Raw genomic sequence first — 20,545 nt, 5'->3', positions numbered from 1 at the left:
TCAAGCAAGAGGGACCACCCGATTTTTGAGACACGATTTTTTGAGACTCACTTTGGCGTCTGTCGCAGCCAGCCCCAGGGGTTGCCGTGCCAGGGGATTAGCTTTCTGCTCGCTGCCCAGGGCACCAGCAGGATGAGAGGGTCTGCTGTCCCCAGCCAACCCTATGGCGAGCCGTAGCGTTCATTTTTTGGGCTGAGCGCCATGGGGGTGGCGGGCACCCCCAGCTGCTTGCCGGGATGAGTGACTGGCAGGCTGTGGCCATCTGGAGAGCGGTGTTTGCGCTGGGATAAGCGTGTCCGGCATTAATAGGAAATGCAGCTTAGTGGTCAGATTCCTCCCCCGCCTTTTTTTTTTTTTTAATAAACCTCGTTACATTTTGAAGGGATTTTACCAAAAATGCGCCTATTTATTTTCACAGCCCCAAGGCACATTTTTGTGTGTGACATCTGACGTCCCCTCCCTCAGGGAAGGGGAGGTTGGAGGCGTGAGGCAGGGTGTCCTCCGCAGGGACCAAGTGCCACCCGGTCCCAGGGGCTGTGGTGACGCCAACCTGACCCGCGCGTTGAATGACGAACAATGGCTGCTGTTGTTGTTGTTGACTCATCACCGGGGAGCGGGTGGGAAAGGGGTGTCTGTAGGACGGGCCGTGGGGAGTGGGACCCCAGGACAAGCAGAGGTGGGTGGGCCGGGGCGGCCCCTGGGCTGGCGTTGCCTCACGCAGGCGAGGGAAGAGGAGGCGGGAGATGGTGGGGGGAGATGGCTGGAGCCCTGCTGTTGCCATGGGGGCAGCCATGGGGACGGCCACCTCGGAGCCGTGCGCAGGCGGGAAGGAAGTGGAGAACAATCGGGGAGAACAAGGCTGGCGGCCCTGGCCTGGCCGTGCCGACGGTGCCGCTCGGCACGTCCCTCAACCACCGCATCGCCCTCGGTGGCTTGTCCTGGTGGCGGTGGACCCTGGACACCCTCACTTCCCCATGGGCCTGGCTGTTCATGCCGCCCCTCGGAGGCCATGTGTCAGAGGGGCTGGTGGCCATTTGGTGTCTCTTGGTGCAGGTTTCCCCACATTCACCGCATGGCTCTACCACAGGGCTTCCAAAGCCTGCAGTCCTCAGGCCATGGTTTTGGAGAGGCGGCATACAGCATTCCTGTTGCTTGCGAAATTTGTGGAAACACCACGTCCTCAAGACCTCTCCCTCTCTGCCAGATCTCTCCGAAACTGATAAATGGGTTTGAATGCTACAAGGGAAGGAGATAGACGTGCACAGAATGCAGTTACAGAAACCTCACGTTTCTGTAGAAGATGGAGCTAGCAACACATTTTTGCATTCTTCCTTAGCATTTAGCATTTACCTGAGTCACAGCTTCACATTTCGCAACTTTTTTTTTTTCCCTTCTCTTTCTGGTTAGTTTGCTTGCTTGTTTTTGCATTCACCGAGACTTTTCTTTTGAATTATCTCACGTCTCCAGAAGCTGGAGTTTTAAGATAAAGATCATGAAGTAATGACAGTCAGCAATGCTGTGCTAACGAAAAACAACGGGGTACGTCTCAGGGTACGTCTCTGAGGGTAACCGGTACTTCGAGTTGTTTTGTCCATGAGGAGCTTGCTTAGGGTGCGTGTCTGGCATGCTGGAGACTTGTAGGACTCTCCCAGACAAAAGCTGGGAGAAGTGTGTGATACTGTGTTTAACTGGCCATCTTTGAGCCTGGATAATTTCACTCTTGGAACGCCTGCCTGGCTGCGGTGCAGGAAAGGGGGCTGCTGTAATCCCCAGAGGTTTGGTCTTGTTCAGGTGACTGCCTGTACCCAAGAGTGCCCGGCAGGAGAAAGGCCTTCAGTGAATGCCTGCTGGCTCCTGAGAGCATCTCTGTACAAACACAAGAGTTTTGCATTTGTGGTTTCTGGTTACCCCTGATTTGTCCCCCTGGTTACAGAAAACTACATAGAAAACTCTCCTGACAGACTCCCTCCAGTTAGCAGATAAGATCATTTCAGAGCTATAGTCCAAGTGAGCTCAATCTCAGTCACCTGGTGAGGAATGGCCACACCTGGATTCCCTGATTTCTGGTCTTCCATTCTTTTTCTGGCCTTCATCTGTACTAGTCCATCTGTCTGAGCCCAGGGGCTATCTGGCCCAGGCCCTAGAGCAGTTGCTGAAGAGCTGCTCACTAGAGCCAGGAGGGCTGCAAATGAATCGCTTGTGTCCCGGTGAGCCAGCACTGAACTATCTTGTAGGAGCAGACTCCTACAAGATGTTTCCTTCAAGAGGCTTTGCCTCTTTCTGGGCTTGTGATGCCAAGCTAGCCACTGCCTGTAGCCATGGGTCCAGGCTAGCAGATATCTGCATCACCCCCTCTCTCCTTCCTCTCCACAGATCTGGTGAGCAGCTATTCTATGACCCCCCCCTCTTTTAGCATCACCGAGGAGGAACACGTCATCAACGCCAAGGATACGCTGACCATCACCTGCAGGTAAGGCACAAGTAAGCATGGCTCTGCCTAGACTGCTCTTATCTGGTAAGTGTTAGAGGACCAGATGAGGACACCCCACCAGTGAGATCTTGGCTGCAGTACACTGCAAATTAGCATAGCTGGCTAGAAATCTGCCATGTTTACCAAGTGTGAATTCGTCTAATTAATTAATTGAAAGAGAAGCTGAAAACATCTCAGAGGAGATGGTGATAACCTCTGCTGTAGTCTTGCAGGCAGAAGGAAAGTAGAGAAACATTTACATGATCTGATAGCTTCCTTGTAAGCTCTTCAGGGAAACTGGCCTTCCTAACTCTCCTTGCCTTTCTCCGACATTGCTTATTCTCACCTCATCAGGGGCTGCTAGGGTTGTAGTTCTGGTTTCTAAATCTGGCAGGTCATCTTGGGGGACGTTGGGAAATATCCATGGGAGAAGGCAAGGCTGCACTTAGTGGTGGCTGTAAGAGGCTTCCAGCTTTTCTAGGAAGCTGTGATTTAATGCTCTGCTGTGTACATGTGAGGGCGAAGAGAAGCCCCAGCCAGGCCAGGTTAATAATTCTGTGAGAGTAGCTGGAGAACCTCTGGTCATTTTGGAGACTGTGGCTCTGAGAAGGTGAACTGATTTATCCCATGCTGAGACACTTGGCTGTACATATTCTCAGCACTACCCCCTATCTTGGAAAAAAAAAAAAAAACAAAAAAAAAAAACACCACCCACAAGTGGGAGAATTGACCAAGGTCAATTTTCCTGACAAAGCTGGAGTTTCCCTTCAGCAGCTGAAAGCAGATCCATGCTTGAGATCTGAGTACTAGGGCCCAATGGGGGTATAAATTCAGCGTGGGCCTCAAATGGGTGTTTCTCAGTGTTATATATAACCATGGAGCAATTACTGCAAACACTTGGCTGGTATTGTGTTCATGTCTTGTCACAAACATATTTAACTTTTCCTGGAACAGATGGCATTGCTTTTACTTTTTGTGAATCAGTTCATAGCCAGAGGATAGGGACAGAGGAAAGATTGTTGATGGCCATACTGAACCGATTTCACTCAGTCTGGGAAGCTAAGCAGTTGTAGGCTTGATCATATGGTGACCTCAGGAGCCATGGTGTGTGCTGTGTTGTAGGAAACGTATGAGTCGGAGGACTGTGGTCAGCCGTATAGCTGCTGTGGGGGGCACAGAGAAAGAGGAAAGAGTCTGGGGACCAGTGCTCTGCCACGGCAGTTCCCTCTGCAGGGGGACGCAGGAGCTGACACTCTCTCAAAACCTTGGAATAGGAGAGATTTGGTGAGATTATTCCAAATGAGTTTATAATCTCAGCAGTGGCCCAGGGAGGGACACAGAAAGTGGTTTCAAGAGCATGGGAGAGATGTTCACTGCCAGTGCCCACGGCAATCCCTGCGCAGGCATCCCGAGGACTCCGCATCAGGCAGTGCTGCAGCCATAGCCTGGCATCTGGGGCTGGCTGCTGTGGGACTGGTCCCATGCTGCTACTTCTGTGGGTTATTGCCATGGAGCTGGGTACCTGGGAGTGCCACACGCGATGGAACAGACCTGTGCTCTTGCGGTAGCTTAAGGCGGGGAACTGATGGGTAATTGGAACGTGCAGAGGCAGCCCTGTACTGCTTGCAGATTGAGCCAAGGCTAAAGGACATACTGAAGTTAGAGGTGTGGTTAAAGAAAGGGTCTTCTGCAGTCAAGCATGAACATACCTGTTTAGCACCATGAAGTGGAAAGCCTTTCTTTTTGGGCAACCCTTCTGAACTGGGAAGGACAAAACGGCCCTTTCCTTGTGCACTTGTTAGATATTGATTAGTATGAAGGAAAATTACATGAAGTGGAAAAAAAGAAAAAATAAATCTTATTTCCAGTGCAGACTGTGTGGCCTGCCCTTGCAGGGAGCATCATACAAGCTACAGAGTCTCTCCAAGTGGCAGCAAGCTCCCTGTTTCCTTCTGCAGTGCCAAGGCTCATTTTTCAGGCTCACTAAGCGGTATCCATACAGCATGCTGGCATGGACACAGCTGAGATAAGGACCCCAGGGGCAGGACCAAACTGGCCAGCAGAAGAGCAGCAGGACCATCTGAAAACAGTACTAAAACCCGTGCATCCTCTGCCCACATGCTTCAAGACTCCCCCCTGCCTCTGCGTCCTGCTATCCTAGATGTGCTCCTCTGGGATTGTGCAGTGTCCTTCACACCATCGGTAGGTAGACAAGTCTCAGTATCTCCTGCATGGCTCAGAGGTTCCCATTCTTCATCTGAGATCTCAAGCCTGTGTTTGTCTAATGGCTTGAGAAGAGGATTTTGACTGTGGGACACTATTACTTGATTTGAATGAAAAGTAAATCTTTCCTGGTCCCTGATCTCTAATTACACCCAGCTGCTTCTCCAGCCTCTTCTCTGGACCATGGCCCACCCTGGGAAGACCTGGCTTGTGTTAATGGGAGCTGAAGGGAAAAACAAGCAGACCACCAAGAGAACAGGCAAAGGAGAGGGTGGTGGGGCAGGGTAGGGCAGAAATAAATACAAAATCAAATCCGGGATTCAGAGATTCCCTGTTGAGCATCATGTTGGAGGTGGCTTCAGTTTGACCCTCATCTTCCCTTGAGAACAATGTCCTCTGGCTGCTCTTTGAGCTGCCCTGGAGCCAGGCCTATGGGCCTGCTTGAAGCAGTGCTGCAGCAGAAAGCTGAGCTCAAAACCTACCACATGAGAATCCCTGGGGACCTTTCAAGATTCACCCACCGAGCGTGAGAGTCCCTCAGCCGGCTGCACTCTCAGGCTGCCTTGCAGCAGCCTGGATCTCACACACCCACAGCTCTGCAGCCCCGCTCCTGCTCCGCAGCCCACCTAGTCTCATCAGTGACCAGAGTCCGTGCCAGGCCATGGGATAAGCAATGCCTCTGAAGCTGGGCATGCTTAACAGAGACCCAAAGACACTGCACACCCACAAGGAGCCACCAGATACTGGGACTCTGCTTTTGCAAATGCTGTCACATAGAGGCATGTTCCCTCCCCCCATCACCAAGTGCAATGCACCCTTGAGAGGTCCAGACAGAGCAAGGGACCAGTGTAGGAGCATTCCCCGAAATACAGATCATGCCAGGTCTGGCTGAGAGCCCCAGTGATGTTTTGATCTAAGCATGTGGCAGAGCAGGGCAAAGGGGCTGATGCCCACATGGACAGTGCATCTTTTATTAGCTTCCATCCCGAGAAGGAAGGAAAGAATATTGTGAATATCTGTATTCATGCCCTCAGCAGCCTGCGCTGGGGGAAAGCAGGGAGCTTATGCTGTTCCGGCTCATGAATATTGGAGCAGAGCCCACAAGAGCCAGCTGCACAACAGCAGAAACCTCTGGAGGGATCAACTTTGTCCCGCTTGTGCCATCCTATCCCATCCCATCCTGCAGGTGCTGAGCACTCAGGTGGAGAGGCACTGTGACCCAGCTGTGGTATTTAGAAAAAGGGCAAAGTTGTCCTTTGCTGCCCAGTGACTTGTTAGTAGAGCTGACTCACAGATGCTTGTGGATGCACAAACCCTACTCTGGCAGAGAGGAAGTATTTGACCCCGGAGCCCTCTTGGCTCCCGTGAAGGAAATGAGTGCTGTGGCAGGGCTGAAGGAGCCTGAGGACAAGGCAATGCCCTGCCATGGCTGCTCTGGAGCAGCGTCCAGGGACACAAAACACCTGCTGCTCTTTCCTACACGTGTGTGACTGCTGTGAACATCCTCTGTGGTGCTGAGGAGGGATCTGTCTTATCCCAGCCACAGCCTGCTTTGGCCATCACACCACACTTGGGAGCTTCAAAGAGGATTGAAGAAAAGTGGTGCCAATTGCAACATCTCCCTTGAAGAGCATCTGTCCTGAAAAGATTTAGGAAAACAGCTGTGGAGAAGCCTACAGTGCGTCTGTTTCCAGCTGGCATCAGCAGGCTCCATCGCCCAGAGGCACATTATCACAGAGCTGAAAGAAAACAACTTGGGAACAAATCTTCAAAGGTGATAGATAGGAGGGAGGGAACCATGCAAAACTGCTGCCTGGACCTTTCCCCAAGTGCAGAGGAGAGTAGATTTGGAAATAAACCCAAATGAGCCTGGCCTGCCTGGACCTTTCCCCAAGTGCAGAGGAGAGTAGATTTGGAAATAAACCCAAATGAGCCTCCCTGCCGCTTTCTGGTCCTCCTCACACACCAGCGACACTAACTTGGGCTCACACTAATGCCTACACCTTCTGTGTCCCCACTGAATCTAGTCAAGCAGCCCGTGATGCGAGGAATGCCTTAGTTTAGAGCTGTCCGCAGGCTGGGCCGCAGGTCTGTTTGCACTGGCCCATCCGTGTTTATATAAATATGTGTCACTCAGCTACTGCTGGCCTTGGTGGTTAATAAAACAAGTGGATCTGATAATGCGTGAAAATCCCAGTGGATAAACAAACAGAAAGCGGAAACGCCAGAGACTTGTACAATTACCCTGCTCCACGTAGAGCACCAAAAATGCCTGAGCAAACGCAAAGGCCTTTGAGGCTCCTTTGTGCAGTCGGGGTCTGAAGCTCTCAGATTTGCGTTGAGAGCGGGGACAGCCCCATGGTCTGTGCCTGGTGCAGTGGGTGCAGCAGCAATGGGCATGGCAGAGGCCACTGAGTGTTACTGGTTTGGTGACCAGATTTACTATTATTTCCCCTATGCATGCATAGGATGGGAAAAAATCAAAATTCAAGAGTCTTATTTTTATTGACGTGTTTGTGAGACTGATCCTCTGAAAAAGCCTGCCCATGATTCAACACAAGTTGCCGGAGCTGTACTTCCAGTCCTGCCTCAGGCACTGATGGCATTTTTAGTGAGTGCAGAAGTTTGAGCTGGGTCAGAGGGGCTGCATGGCTGTCCCGAAGGGCACGTCACTGCCTCCAGAGCCCTTGTGCCTGGTGACACGGGGAGAGCGCAGCACGCTGTCTCCTAACTCATCCACAGTGAGCTGGGCAGCAGGAGCTGGAAGAGAGCAAAGTCTGCAGGAAAATAAATCAACTGCTGAAGACAAACACAAAGGGGCAGGTCTTTCCCCCACGCTTGGACAGAGATCCTGTCCTCATTGCCTCTGAGCCATTGTGCCCTCCGATGGCACCTTATCTCGCTTCCTCCTCGCTGTCCCTTGCTGTTTGGATCCAGCTAATGGTGACGGTCACAGTCTGGCTGCGCTTAAAAGCATCTGCCCGCAGAGCTGCCCTGGCAGAGGAGCTGCATGTGCCAACACGCCTACTCCCAACTTGCATAATAGATGAGCCCAGTTTCCCCTAATAGAGCAAACGGTGCTGACAAAAGGCCATTTTTACTGCCACAGCTGTCTCTTGCGATGTCTTCTTTTTTTCCCATTTCTTTTTTTTGCACATTCTTAAGTGACTTTCAGCTACACTGGCAAACTTTCAAGTGAGGACTAGGCCTTCCTCTGAAGGGGGCTCTGATTTCACAGAAGGAAACTTCCAGCATGGAATAAAAGCTTGTTGTGTTTGTAGTAAACAAGTGCAGTTATAGTAAGCTATGGTGGCATGTGTGTGTGCGTACATGTGTATATGCAAGCCTCCTGCTCTGAAGATCCTCAGCTATATATAAATACACACGTGTACACTCTGTCTGGGGCTTTCCTGCAGTTCCTGGACTTTTCCATTTGTCTTTGGGCCGCTGGTGAACAGGGCCTGTGGCCGTGCTCTCGGAGAGGTGTCTGTAGCCCGGTGTCTGCAGGGGTGCGAAGGGGCAGCCTCCCCTTGTTTTCTCCTTGCTGTCTTTTATCCCTGACTCCCTCCTGCTTTTCTCTTTCTCGTTTTCTTTCCAGTCTGCTCTCCTTCCCTCATTATCCTTCCCACTCCATTCATCACATCACGAGCCCCAGCCAGCAGCTACACTGAGCCAAGGGAACTCATCACATCCGTGTGTTCTCTTAATAGTTCTGGACCCTTTTAATAACGAGAGGGACTGGAGAATCAATGGAGCCTTTCCCTCAGGGCCCTATGTGGCTCCCTGTCCTGGCATCAATACCAGTAGAACAAAGTCTTGGGAGGGGGAGACCTGCTTGGGAGCGGACTGATATCTTACAGCTTAGTGTGGCCAGAGAGGTGGCCTGGGGAAGGGAACGAGCCTCTGCTTGCCCAGTGATTAGTGAAGCTGCTTGCTGTTTCCTCGGGCCTGTTTTTCTCTTTGGAGGACGGCCATTCCTCCATGCCGCAGCCCAAGAGCAGCGGCTGGCTGGGCCATGTGCAGATGTGCACAGAGTCACGCAGGGCAGTTAAATCCCCACCACCTTCACCCTGCTTGGCCCAAATATAACTCTCCTCCTTGCCCATGTCTAGAGGCCAGCACCCCTTGGAGTGGTCGTGGCCTGGGGGCAAGGTCGACCCTGCTGGGAAGGAGAAGGAGACCGAGTTGGTGGCCTCAGCAACCCCCAGCACCGGCCGGGCAATCCGAGAAGACGACTGCGAGGGGACTGGCACGAAGCCATACTGCAAAGTCCTGGTGCTCACGGAGACCCAAGCAAACGACACGGGTTACTACCGCTGCTACTACAAGTACATTGATGCCAAAATCGAGGGCACCACAGCAGTCAGCACCTACGTGTTTGTGAGAGGTAAGAGCCATCCGGCGGTGTGCACCTTCAGGCGGGGGGAGCTCAGGGGCAGCCTGTGCACCAGCATAATATCAGAAAGATTAAAAAGCCCAACATGCCCCCCAGCCTCCCAGGGCAGAGCGTGGCTGCTGCAGGCCAAGGGCTGGCTCCCTGCACCTCGAGGGAACCAATATCCGTCCATTTCTGGGGGATGGTGGCAGTGCCTGGGATTCAATTACGTCCCAGCCTGGAGGCATCACTCCAGCCGGGCTGGAATGCAGGAATTTAAGGAGTGAGAGCCAGGACTCAGAGACGCTCCACCGCTAAAAAAAGCACAAGAGTTAGCTTCTGGGCAGCTGAGGCAATCTGAAATGCTAGCAGCTAGGGATGATAATGTTCCGTAAAGCTGAGACTGAGAGAGGGAGGGGAGGAGTGGTACAAACACGCCTCCTCCTGTCCCCGGGCTTGATGGCCCTGGAGCCACTCCACAGTGGCAGACCCACATGCTCCTCTCCACACTGCTCAGGGGATGCCCACGCAGGCAGGGTTATGAGACGTGTTTTGGAGGAGGAGGGCTGTCCACCAGGTTTGGAGCTGGAACCTCAGCTCAGCAAGTGGCTGTGGGGCCAATACTCAACTTCTCCATGCCCCAGGGGCTCCTCCTCCGCCGTCTCCCCCACTGCTCGCAGCACGCTCCAGCAAGATAAATGAGTGCTGTCCCCTGGAAACAGTTGGCTGAGCTATTTCTCTTTCCGCCCCCATTTATTAGTTGGTGCAGTTGTCACAAGCCAGGCAGGTCATGACATACAAGATGCATTTTTCAGAAGTCCCAGGGCAAAGCCAAATTTGCCTCTGCTACTATGCAGAGAAAAATGCAGGGGCAAATTAGAAAAGCTGAGCAGCTGCTGGAGAGGAACTGGGGTCTGTTTGGGTAATTGCTGCCTCTTCTCATGGGCTCTGCTGCCCATCCTAAAACAGGAGAGAGGTTCCCTGGGTCCCAGATATGTTGGACAGGGGTGTTCAGACACGCTAGAGTGTTGTATCGGGATGGAGGCAGAGAACTTCTTACACACGCTGAAAATAAGTACAACCTAATAGGCTTACATGCAGGGAATGCATTTGCAAGAGCCTGACTTTCTGTGTGATCCAGCAAATGCCACTTCCTAGGGCCCCTTGTCCACCTTCTCTCACCTCTGGCCTCATCTGCGGCTCAGTAATGGCTCTTCTGTTTATCGGAGAGCAGCAAGTTGTGCACGTGCGGTGTGGCTTAGGGGCAATAAATCCCACACTGTCAGGGCCCGTGGGACTCTCAGTGCCTGTGGACAGCGTGTGTGCGACAGATCCAGCCAACACCTCGCAGCGTTGCTGTGCACATGGCTACACAGCACATGTTCATACTCATTCCAATCAGGCTGTACCCTGTTATGGCTATCAAACATCCAGGAAACCTCAGAATCTGCCTTTCCAGACAGGACAGTCTTTCAGGCAGGAGAAGGGACATGTCAGGAAAACCCAGGCATACAGTAACTGTAGCCATTGCAGAACATCCAGATAAAGCCCTGCTTGTTGCTGCTCAACTGGGCTGCAATGTGAAACTGTCCCTCGAGAGCTTGGAAGGGCTGATGTAAGTGTTGGGGATGTTTGGAGACAGCATGATCAGACCACAGATTTATCCATCAACCTCATTTCTTATGTTAAGAGCTTGGTGGAATCGCCAGGAACAAAATATCTGCAAATATTTGGCTGGAAAAATGAGTTCTTCTGTATTTTACCTGCAGCTCAGTTCTCAAATGAACTCTCCATACATATGTCTCATTTCCCATGTGTCTGGTTAGGTGTGTATTTTATTAGAGCTATAGATAGCATTGTAAACATACAGAATGCCTCAGCAGGGTGGAATAGGATATGTACAGTCCCCATCTCATAAAGCTTAGCATATATTAATGAAAATGATGCTAAATTATTCCCATCCGACCCATTAAGGCTGCCTACAGAAAATATGTGATGTGGTCAGAGAGGGGAGTTAGTGCATGAATCACAAACTCATTGGCAGCAGGACCAGCCCAGTAAATCAGTTAGTTCTTGGCTGCCATCTGAGCTTGGAGGGGACCTCATCATCTCTTACCTCTGGCAGTTGTGTGCCTCCTCCCTCTCACGTGCCCAGGTCTCAGGAGAGGAATGAGGAACATGTTCACACTTGGAAACAAATCTGTGATTTCAGAAGACAGCAATCCTGTGGCAGCTCAAAACCCCAGGAAATAAGATAAGAATTCTTTGGGCAATCCGTACTTTCATAAGAGCTGACCAACATATTTCCTGTGCGTGACTTGTTTCTAAGCTGTAGAAAAAAGCGCTTCACCCAGAGTAGGTCTTTGCAGCATGACTATCACTGAAGCAACAGCTTTATAGATCAAAATTTAAATTAATTCCCTTATGCACTTAACGGTGTGAGCACTGGGTTTGATTAGTTTGGGCCCAATGTGATTTGAACAGCAGGATCCCCAAACGGGGATCATTACCAAATTTCATCTTTGACTTGTCATTTTAGATGGGCAGCTTTTGAGGTTGGATAACAGAGGGCGAAAGAGTCAGGTTGGACAAACCGACGTCCTCATGTTACACTCCCTTGAAATCAATGATTTAGCTGCAATCCAGGTGAATAAAGAGTAACCTTTAAGGCCATTGGGATCATTTGGTCTGATTCCAGCATATCAGAAGCCATAAAATCTTCCATAGCAGGTCCCTGGGGGAGCCCCACATCTCCCAGATGGGGACCCATGACCTCCTTACGGAGCCCCCTTCACCCAGGGGACTGTTTCCATTAACAAAGTGAAACACAACCCCGTACTGGGTGGATGTTTCCAGAGACGTGACTCTTACAGAGGAAAGACGCTTGGCAACGCCAGACATCAGAGACACTAGGGACCAGCCTCTAATCAGAGCATCTCATGAGGCACGTGTCCCTGTGGAAATGGGCAGGCAGGGGCTGATACTACAGAAGAAATTATCCATCAGTGAGGCCTTGCCAGAGGACACCAAGCAGCCTCGCAATTCGTTGTCTCTTCCAATTTTGTCTTCATCCCCTTTAGTCAGTCTCGGTGGCTACTGATTCTGTGCCCCGTTTGGGAGACTCCAAGGAGTAGAAAAACCCTCAAACCAAAATATTAATTTTAAAGAAAAGCACTGCCAAGCAGACAGGTGAGCAGGTGCCTCAGCAGCAGCTGGCATGAGGCACTGCAAGACAAACCTCAGCCTTCCTCTGGCCAGCCATGGCTTGGGATACAAGTGCATTTTGCATTTTGGTCTCACTAGGTCTTTCCAATGTATCTGAGAAAGAACCAGAAATGGGGTCTGTGCTGCCCTGTTAGCTTGCCGTCTCTTTGGAATCAGGTTGGTCTTTGCACTCTGTGTCTGGGTGGTGCCTGGCACGATGGGTCAGGGACATGACACATCTCCTTTACATGCTGCCATCAACTCTTCCCACCGTGGAGCCCTGCGTAGGCCTTTCTCATTTGACACAGGTGCTGCACTGAGAAGGATGGGGCAGGCCCTTCTGCAGACACCCTGCTTCTTGGTGCTCGCTCCGCGTGAAATGTAGCGTAATACCCCTGGCCTTGCTAAGTTTTTTCACTGATTCATTTTGGGTGATTTTGCTCTTCCTGTCAATATTTGTGCTTGCAGCAGTTGGGAGGCAGTGGGGTGGCAGCCCTGGAAAGCTCAGCTCATCTGTTTATCTGCCGGCCGGGATGGCTGCAGGATGACATCTGCATACCATTCCGCTGCGGATCACTTCCTCGCCCTGGAAGGTCGCGCTGCCTGCTGCTGCACCAGGGCAACAGAGCCCCACACTGCCCCTGCCGTGGGGCCACGCGCAGTCACCAGCTGGGCAGGCACTGAGCCCAGGATGAGACTTACCGGTTTCACAAAGGGTCAAACCCAGGCAGAGACCTTGAGGCGGCCAGGAGAGGGGAGGTCATTTCCAGCACTGCACACAAGTGCCGCTCCACCAGTACAGTGGTGCGGAGGAGCCGAGTGACCCAGGTGCCCACCTCAGCCGCTCCCTTTGCATTGCCAAGCTCCAGGTGTCTCCTCTGACTGTTGCAGATAGGGCTGTCCAGCTCAGCGCCACTCCCTTGGGCAAGCTCGTGCTGTGTTAAAGAAAGCCAAAAAGCTGCCTATTCTTCTGGTTGGTCCCTCTTCCCAGGTCTTTTCTTGCCTCTGTTTAGTTGTTGTTCTTCTTGTATCTCTTCTTCAGATTTTGAACAGCCGTTTATCAACAAGCCAGAGACCCTCCTCATCAGCAAGAAGGAGAACACTTGGGTACCATGCCTTGTGTCCATCCCAGATCTTAACGTCACGCTAATCTCGGTGAGAGCTCATCCAGTATTGCATTTGTTGTGCATTTGTAATTGCCTGAGTGGAAGCACGACAGGTACTGCCAGGAATGGAAAATGCATGGGATATATTTTCCGTGGAAAGAACAAGCCACTGGCTTCCTCATTTTATTAGCTGGTTGAAGCTGTGCTGTCCAGTTCCCTTGGGCAGACCCCATGCGTTTCCTGCCAACCTTGCTTCTCTTCCCTGGAGCTCTATGAAAAAACAAAACAAGACTTTGTTTCAATCCCATTTCCCCACAGCATCCCCTCTTTGCTATGGTCTCTGTGAGCTACAAACCCTCTAGGTGGTCAGCATCCCCACAAGGGAGGAGGCTGCAACCCTGGGCCTGATGACTAAAAACAACTCTGTTATCAGTTTGCTTGTGCCTTTTTTTCTCTCTTTTTTTTTTTTTTTTTTTTTTTTACAATGCAAATACATCCTTCCAGGATGAGTGTTACTATTGTACAAAGGCCTCCAGGGACAATCCTGGGGCCAGGGGCCTTTCCCTTGCCCAGGCAGAACACTACCCAGGGTCGGCACTCATCCCGCTAGGGCTGATGTTTGGGACATCAGCATCAGCTTCCTTAGCTATCACTTTAAGTTTCCATTCCTGGAAGTCTCTGGCCCACTCTGTAGATGGGGAGGCTTGTGGTGCAGGATATGGCTGCTCAACAGCTCCGAGTATAGGGGAGGCCGCGATTCCTAGATGACAAACCCTCAGGGGGAGAGGGCGAGAGGCCAGCACAGCATGATGCTGCATCATTCCTTCCCACAAAAGGCAGCGCAAAACCTGGAAAGGGTGTGATGGGAGTGTTATTACCCTCTTATTTCAGTTGACAAAATGTTGATTTTTCCAGCAAAATTCCCTCATCCACCCCGACGGAAAAAGCACTTTCTGGGACAACAAGAAAGGGGTGCAGGTACCTACACACTTGATCAGGGACTCCTTGTTTGTCCAGTGTGAGACTGTCATTGACAAGAAGGTCTTCAAATCTAATTTCTTCATCATCCACATAGCAGGTGAATATTTGGGAAGGTGAAGGGGGGCAGTTTGGATGACTTTGAAGTCCATCAGTGTGGCTCATCGGGTTGTTATGGTCCTCTAGCTATATAGACTCTGCATGGTGCTTGTCTCTCCTCTGCTGTGTGCCAGACAAAGATACACCATGCAGCAGAAAGTCATACCCAAGCCTCTTGTAACTGCATAGTCTGACTCAAAAGAGTTAATAGATCAGAAATGTCTTTTCATTGCCTCTTCTGCACCAGGGAGTGAGCTGTACGACATCCAGCTGTATCCCAAGAAAGCCATGGAGCTGCTAGTGGGAGAGAAGCTGGTCTTGAACTGCACAGTGTGGGCCGAGTTCAACTCCGGTGTCCGTTTCCAGTGGACTTACCCTGGCAAACAGGTACCAGCAAACAGAGCAGCTCCCTGTGCACTGGGCCACTTCCCTCTGAGTTGCCCCTCCTGCCCCTTCATTGTTCCTCTTCACATCATTGGCAGGGCTCTGCTTCATGCACATGCTGTGCCCTGGACAACTCAGTCAGAGTGCTTTCCTGGTTTTCTCTCCTGCAGCAGAAGGCAGACCTCTTTTCCTGGGAGAAAGCACCCTCCTTGCAGCGGTGTTACTGCTCTGGGGTTCTCCTGAGCAAACGCTGGCTTCAGTTCTACCAGTGCAAATCCAGAACAAACATCACTGGCTTAAAAGGAGCTATTCTAGCCACACACCCCTGGTTACCAAGAGCCTGCAAGGGGTCCCTTCCCTGCTGTTTTCCCTCTGTGATAGATGCCTCTTGTCATCAGTGAGATAGGGGAAACCCCTGAGGGCATCACTCTGCTCACATACCTATAAGGCTCCTAGCCTGGTTACTGGGCTGCAGATCAGAGCAAAACATGTGCTAAACTCTCATGCCAGCCTCAGGTGGTCAGTCACGCAGGCCTCATTGCCTTTTTTTATCCCTAAGGACAGCAGTTGATGGAGACGCCTGTCTGGAGAGTGGGCACTGGGAAGCCAGAAGCGCAGACATGAGGAGCCCAACTGCACAGCCCCATCCCGTTGATGTCTTTCATCCCCTTCTCTCTGTCTTCTCACACAGACACAGCGAGCAGTGATGGAGCCTGAGCGCCGGTCCCTGCAGACGCACACAGAGCTCTCCAGTATCCTGACCCTCCACAACGTCAGCCAGCAGGACCTGGGCAAGTACACGTGCACCGCCACCAACGGCGCCCAGATGCTGGAGGAGAGCATTGACGTCATTGTGCACGGTATAGCACCTTCTGCTCCCTTGCAGGGCCACAGCCACAGCCAAGCAATCCCCAGACTGCTTAGGAAACGTGTGTTGCAAAGCTTAGTCGAGGGGTTCCTGCACCTCCATCCCACAGTGCTTCAATGAAACCCAGCCTTCCTCCAGTCCCTCAGCCGTTCTGTGCCCCAGCACCATGCTGGGAGCATGATCACACTCAGCAAGATGCCAAGATAACAATAGAGAGAGATGCATACACCAAATCGGCCCAAATGCCCAGGGGAGGGCAGGACACAGGTCTCATAGTCCTGCTGCAGATGCAGTGCTGCTGTGGCATGAATGGTCTGGGAGGCACCCAGCTGCGGGTGCACAAGGCACCATTGGCACTGGGCAGCTGTGCCCTGGCAGCAGAAAGTCACAGGGCAGCATAGCCTCCCTGCAGCCCCGACGACTCCCAACAGCGAGGCAGAGGCAGCTCTTCAGCTGCCAGTCGCAGCGCTGTGCTGGCCTGCCTGGCCCTGCCTGGCACCCACTCCCTTCTGCACCAGGGAGGGGGACCCTGCTGGGAACAGCGGTGTAGAAGAGGGGTTGGGGGTTGTATGGGAAGACAAGACAATAGTGGATTTTGGTTATTTTGATTTCGTTGTTGCAGAGGAGTAATCATTTTCAACTGCACTGCCACAACACTCCACCTGTCCTTGGTCTTTGCTGTTGGGCCCTGTGGAGAGCAGCAGAGTTTGGTGACAGCCTGTCCCTTTGTGCTCTCCTCTCCTCCATGCTCACCTTTTTCCTTGCAGAAAAGCCCTTCATCAACGTGGAGTGGAGGAAGGGCCCAGTGATAGAAGCCACCGCAGGAGATGAAGCCGTGAAGCTGCCAGTGAAAGTCGTGGCTTACCCACCACCAGACTTCCAGTGGTAACGCACCTTTCTTAGCCTGAGCCACCTTCTCCTCTCCTTCTTCCCTCTGCCAAGTAGGGAAGCCTAGCCTCACCTCCTTTCTAGGTCCCTCTGTGGCCAAGACTGTCCCAAATGTCATTTATTTCCACCCGTGGGGGTCATTTCTCCCACCAGCTGAAAGCCCTCCCATCCCAGCTTGGGATGGGAGGAGTTGAGGTCTGGGGGAGAAGCAGCAAAGGTCCTGGCCTGGCTTGACAGCTCTGTGCTGTCTGGAGGGGCCAAGTGGAGCTCCCATAGGAGCTACCTCTCTCATCCCCGGCAGCGGAGATCACAGCTGCCCAGAGGAGTAAGACGCCAAGTTGTGCATTGCATCGTGCTGCACTTCACCAGAGCTGGCTGGGAGCTGAGAGCTTTGCACCTGCACACTGCTCAGGGCAGAACTACAACATCCCTGACCCCATACACATCCATACGAGACAATGCGCAGACCAGTAACTTAGGTCCAGGGAAAGCTCAGGGGTCTCTCCAGAGACATCCCCAATGCTAGCAAGGGGTGCCCTGACTGCGCTCTAGCAGGGACCAGCAAACGCCTGCCCAGCTGCCAGTGGGACACTTCCTCCCCATGGCTGCATTTTCTCTCTGCCTCCCCACAGGTACAAGGATGGGAAGCTAATTCCCAAGCAATCTCAATCTTCAATGCAGATCAAGGATGTGTCGGAGCAGCACGCAGGGACATACACACTGGTTCTGCGGAACAGGCTGGCAGGGCTGGAGAAGCGCATCAACCTCCAGTTAATTGTCAATGGTAAGGGAGGGGGTCAGGGCTGGGGCTGGGGGCCAAGCGCTGAGCCCATGGCCCCAGCATTTGCGCTGCTCCAAGACTGAGTCCCCATTGCTGTCCTAAAGCAGTTGGTACCTACATCATCTCCTTCTCCCCCATTGCTGAGGGAAGCTCTGGTTAGAGTGAGGCTGGTTCCTTGCGGCCTGGGCAATACAGCATGGTTTTGTTCCTGGCTCCATCACTCTGGGCAGGGTACCTCCTTGCTTAGGGGCCATTTCCCAGCTGCAGTTGGAGATGCTGCTGAGGGTGACCCTGACTGATGCGGACTTGAGGGCAGGGCAGCTGCAACACACATGAAGCCTGGAGCTGGAGCAGTTCCTCTGGGTGGGAAGCTCTTAGGGAGTTTTCCCCTGGCAGAAACTGGTCCCTGTTGTGCAGGAACCAGATGCCAGCACAAAAACTGCTGGAAGGGCACTGCTGCTTGAAGATTTGTCTCCAGCAGGCTCTGTAGCCCTGTGCTGGGGGCTGCCAGACAGGGCTTTGAGCCCTGTAGCATCCACACAGTCACACTCTGCAGAGGAAGGAGAAATGACATCGGCTGAATCTGCCTTAAGTATAACGTGCTCTGCCTTGCAGGCCTGAGAACCATAGTGCTTTAGTGCCCAGGCTCTCTGCAGACGGGCCTGGGGAGGGCTGTGCCTGGCCTGGGGATGCAGCAGCTGAGCCTGTGGCCGCTCACAATGTCACTCTGATCCTTGCAGTTCCTCCACGCATCCATGAGAAGGAAGCCTCTTCTCCGAGCATCTACTCCCGGAGGAGCCCCCAGGCCCTCACCTGCACAGTCTATGGCATCCCGGCACCAGAGGTGATCCAGTGGCAGTGGAGGCCGTGGATGCCCTGTCGGATGTTCTCCCGACGCAGCCTGTAAGTCCCATTTCTTCTTTCACCCGTGTCTTACCAGGCCACCAGCATGGCATTGTGGGCTCCTTGTGACTGTGGCTGTATCCCAGACCTCACCTTGCTTTTGCTGTCCCAGCCGCAACATAGCAGGAGGATGACAGCACTGACTGATAGCTTGGAGTACATCCACTCACCCTGTCAGGAGGCAGAGTGGAGCTTGCTGGAGACACTTGTGCTCCATGTGGGAGTTTTGCCCAGCCTGGCAGGGAATGTCCATGACCCAGCCACACCTCACAGCACCACAATAAAACTGCTGACCATTGTGCTAATGGGGAAACTGAGGCAGATTGCAGAAGAAATTGTCACAGCCCCTTGGTGAGACCCTGAGACAGCAGCTGGGGCTCACCCTGTTCCTACCCTCAGGACCCTGTTGGTGTTTTTGGTCCATCATCTTCTGCTAGTTAATGATAGAAGGAAAAGTGCTCACAGGCAAGGGAGCAGAGCTGCTGCATGTGGGGAAGAGTTGCTGAATCCGGGGGAAGCACCAGATCTCTGCCAGTTGCCAGGGTGGTTTACCAGGAGGGTGTTTGCGCAGGCAGCACCAACAGGTAAGCAGGAAGGGTGCATGCCCACTGCCTGTGCCCTGGGAAGCTGGGGCAGCACCAGGCAAGGCTGCAGTGGCATTTTTTAGTGGCAGCCTCACAGGAAGAAGGAAAAGGGATGCTGAGGAGTTGTAGCCAGAGCAGTCAGGGCAGAGGACATTTGGGATGCCTGGAGGAAGCCAGGTCCTGCAGCCCTGTGCAGGCTGTTGCCGAGCCAGGAACACCAGAGAGCTCTCCATCGCATGCGAGTGCACTGTGGCCCTGTCAGGAAGCAGAGGGGGCCATGAATTATGAGCACTGTCTCCCAAGGCCACCGTATTTCTGCCTAGCATAGCTCCAGAGGATGCAGGAGGTTTCTTTCTAGCTTCCTGTTTTTTACACAGCTCGCTGGTGTGCTCGCCCCACCAAGCGCTCTGCCCTGCACTGCCAGCATGCACCCTTGCCACTGCTCTTGGGCACTCAGCTGCCCTCTGCTTCCCAGTCACCGTAAGCCTTCTCCCTACACACCTCCCACCCTGGATTTTGGGCAGTCCTGCATTTCAGAAGCACCCTGCAGGCTGCAGCATCCCTGACAGATTTGGGTACTTCTCTCCGCTTGTCTGTCTCAGCCCTAAGAGGTAGCACCATGCCCCTGTGAGACACCAGCAGCATCTCTACTTGGGATGTTTTCCTCCTGGTATCTGTGGAGTCAGGGCAGCAGGAGCACCCTTGGGTGCTGCACCATCTGCTCCCCAGGCCAGCACCCAGCCAGTCTGTGTCATCTCTGACTCGCAGTCCCAACAGGGGTTTAAGGCCTTGCTGCTGAGCCAAGTGGCATCAAGAACTGCCCCAGGCACACGTGAACAGGTCTTGCCCCTCCCTTTCCCCACCCTTAGCAGGGAAAGATGAAACCACAAGTCTGGGGGTGAAGACACTGCCTGGGACACCAGTATCTGTTCCCTGCCTCAATTTTCACATCTATAGATGTTTGCCTCACTAGTGATTGTGGAGCACCCTTAAAAAGCACATTAGAACTGTGTAACCAAAAGACCCAGGGAATTTTGCAGCTTTAGAGGACAGGGGCATTAATTCTCAGACACAAAGCTATTTTAGCTGCATTTTTCCCAGCTGACCTTCTTTCCATCTCTCTCCTCTTTCTCCTGCTCCTCCCCGGCTGTTGGACTAGCAATAGCAGGCACCGGGCAACAAGGCGCCATCAGCGGGACCGGATGCCCGAGTGCAGGGACTGGAAAGATGTGTCGCAGCAGGATGCGGTGAACCCCATTGAGAGCATTGACACCTGGGTGGAGTCCATGGAGGGGCGAAACAAGGTGAGGCTGTAGCCCCAAGACTGTCCCGGAGCAGGGAGCTGGAGACAGGTACCCTTGGAGGGGTCCTTTGTGATCAGACAGCAAAAGTGGCCTGGAAATGAGCCTGGCAGAGACAGATTTGGGGAGGGCTTCACACCTCTGCTTCTAAAGTAAACCATCAACCGCTGTTCCCAGCTCTGGGTCTCTGCAGTACCAGGCAGCCCCAGAGCGAGGGGGAGCTGTCATCTTTGAGAAATTACCCTACATCCAGAGAGGCTCCCACTGGGGCTGACTGTGCAGGAGGGTTTACACCGATTGCTGTTGAACACAGGGCACCCAGCTAAGGAGGGCATGGGGGACATGTGCGGTGCAGGCTCCCGTGGCCATTTCTGAGCATTC

General features: G+C 52.8%; 1 protein-coding gene across 2 annotated transcripts in view; it reads left to right on the top strand.

Moving 5' to 3' along the window:
* Positions 1 to 2,376: 2,376 nt before the first annotated feature.
* Positions 2,377 to 20,545, top strand: part of FLT4 (fms-related tyrosine kinase 4) — a 36,651-nt gene continuing 18,482 nt past the window's right edge. The window contains exons 1-10 of one of the 2 annotated variants that reach the window (XM_010288915.1): positions 2,377 to 2,470; positions 8,806 to 9,080; positions 13,315 to 13,427; positions 14,294 to 14,456; positions 14,703 to 14,842; positions 15,531 to 15,699; positions 16,475 to 16,592; positions 17,228 to 17,379; positions 18,117 to 18,279; positions 20,029 to 20,167. In XM_010288915.1, coding sequence (XP_010287217.1) covers positions 2,394 to 2,470; positions 8,806 to 9,080; positions 13,315 to 13,427; positions 14,294 to 14,456; positions 14,703 to 14,842; positions 15,531 to 15,699; positions 16,475 to 16,592; positions 17,228 to 17,379; positions 18,117 to 18,279; positions 20,029 to 20,167 — 1,509 coding nt within the window. In that variant the 5' untranslated portion in view covers positions 2,377 to 2,393. Of the gene's footprint in view, positions 2,471 to 8,805; positions 9,081 to 13,314; positions 13,428 to 14,293; positions 14,457 to 14,702; positions 14,843 to 15,530; positions 15,700 to 16,474; positions 16,593 to 17,227; positions 17,380 to 18,116; positions 18,280 to 20,022; positions 20,168 to 20,545 lie in introns of both variants that reach the window. The other variant, XM_010288907.1, reaches the window with a different exon arrangement.

Source organism: Phaethon lepturus, unplaced genomic scaffold (genome assembly GCF_000687285.1).
Source record: "Phaethon lepturus isolate BGI_N335 unplaced genomic scaffold, ASM68728v1 scaffold26140, whole genome shotgun sequence".
In the NCBI taxonomy this organism is placed as follows: domain Eukaryota; kingdom Metazoa; phylum Chordata; class Aves; order Phaethontiformes; family Phaethontidae; genus Phaethon; species Phaethon lepturus.
This window is presented reverse-complemented; position numbering and strand designations above follow the sequence as displayed.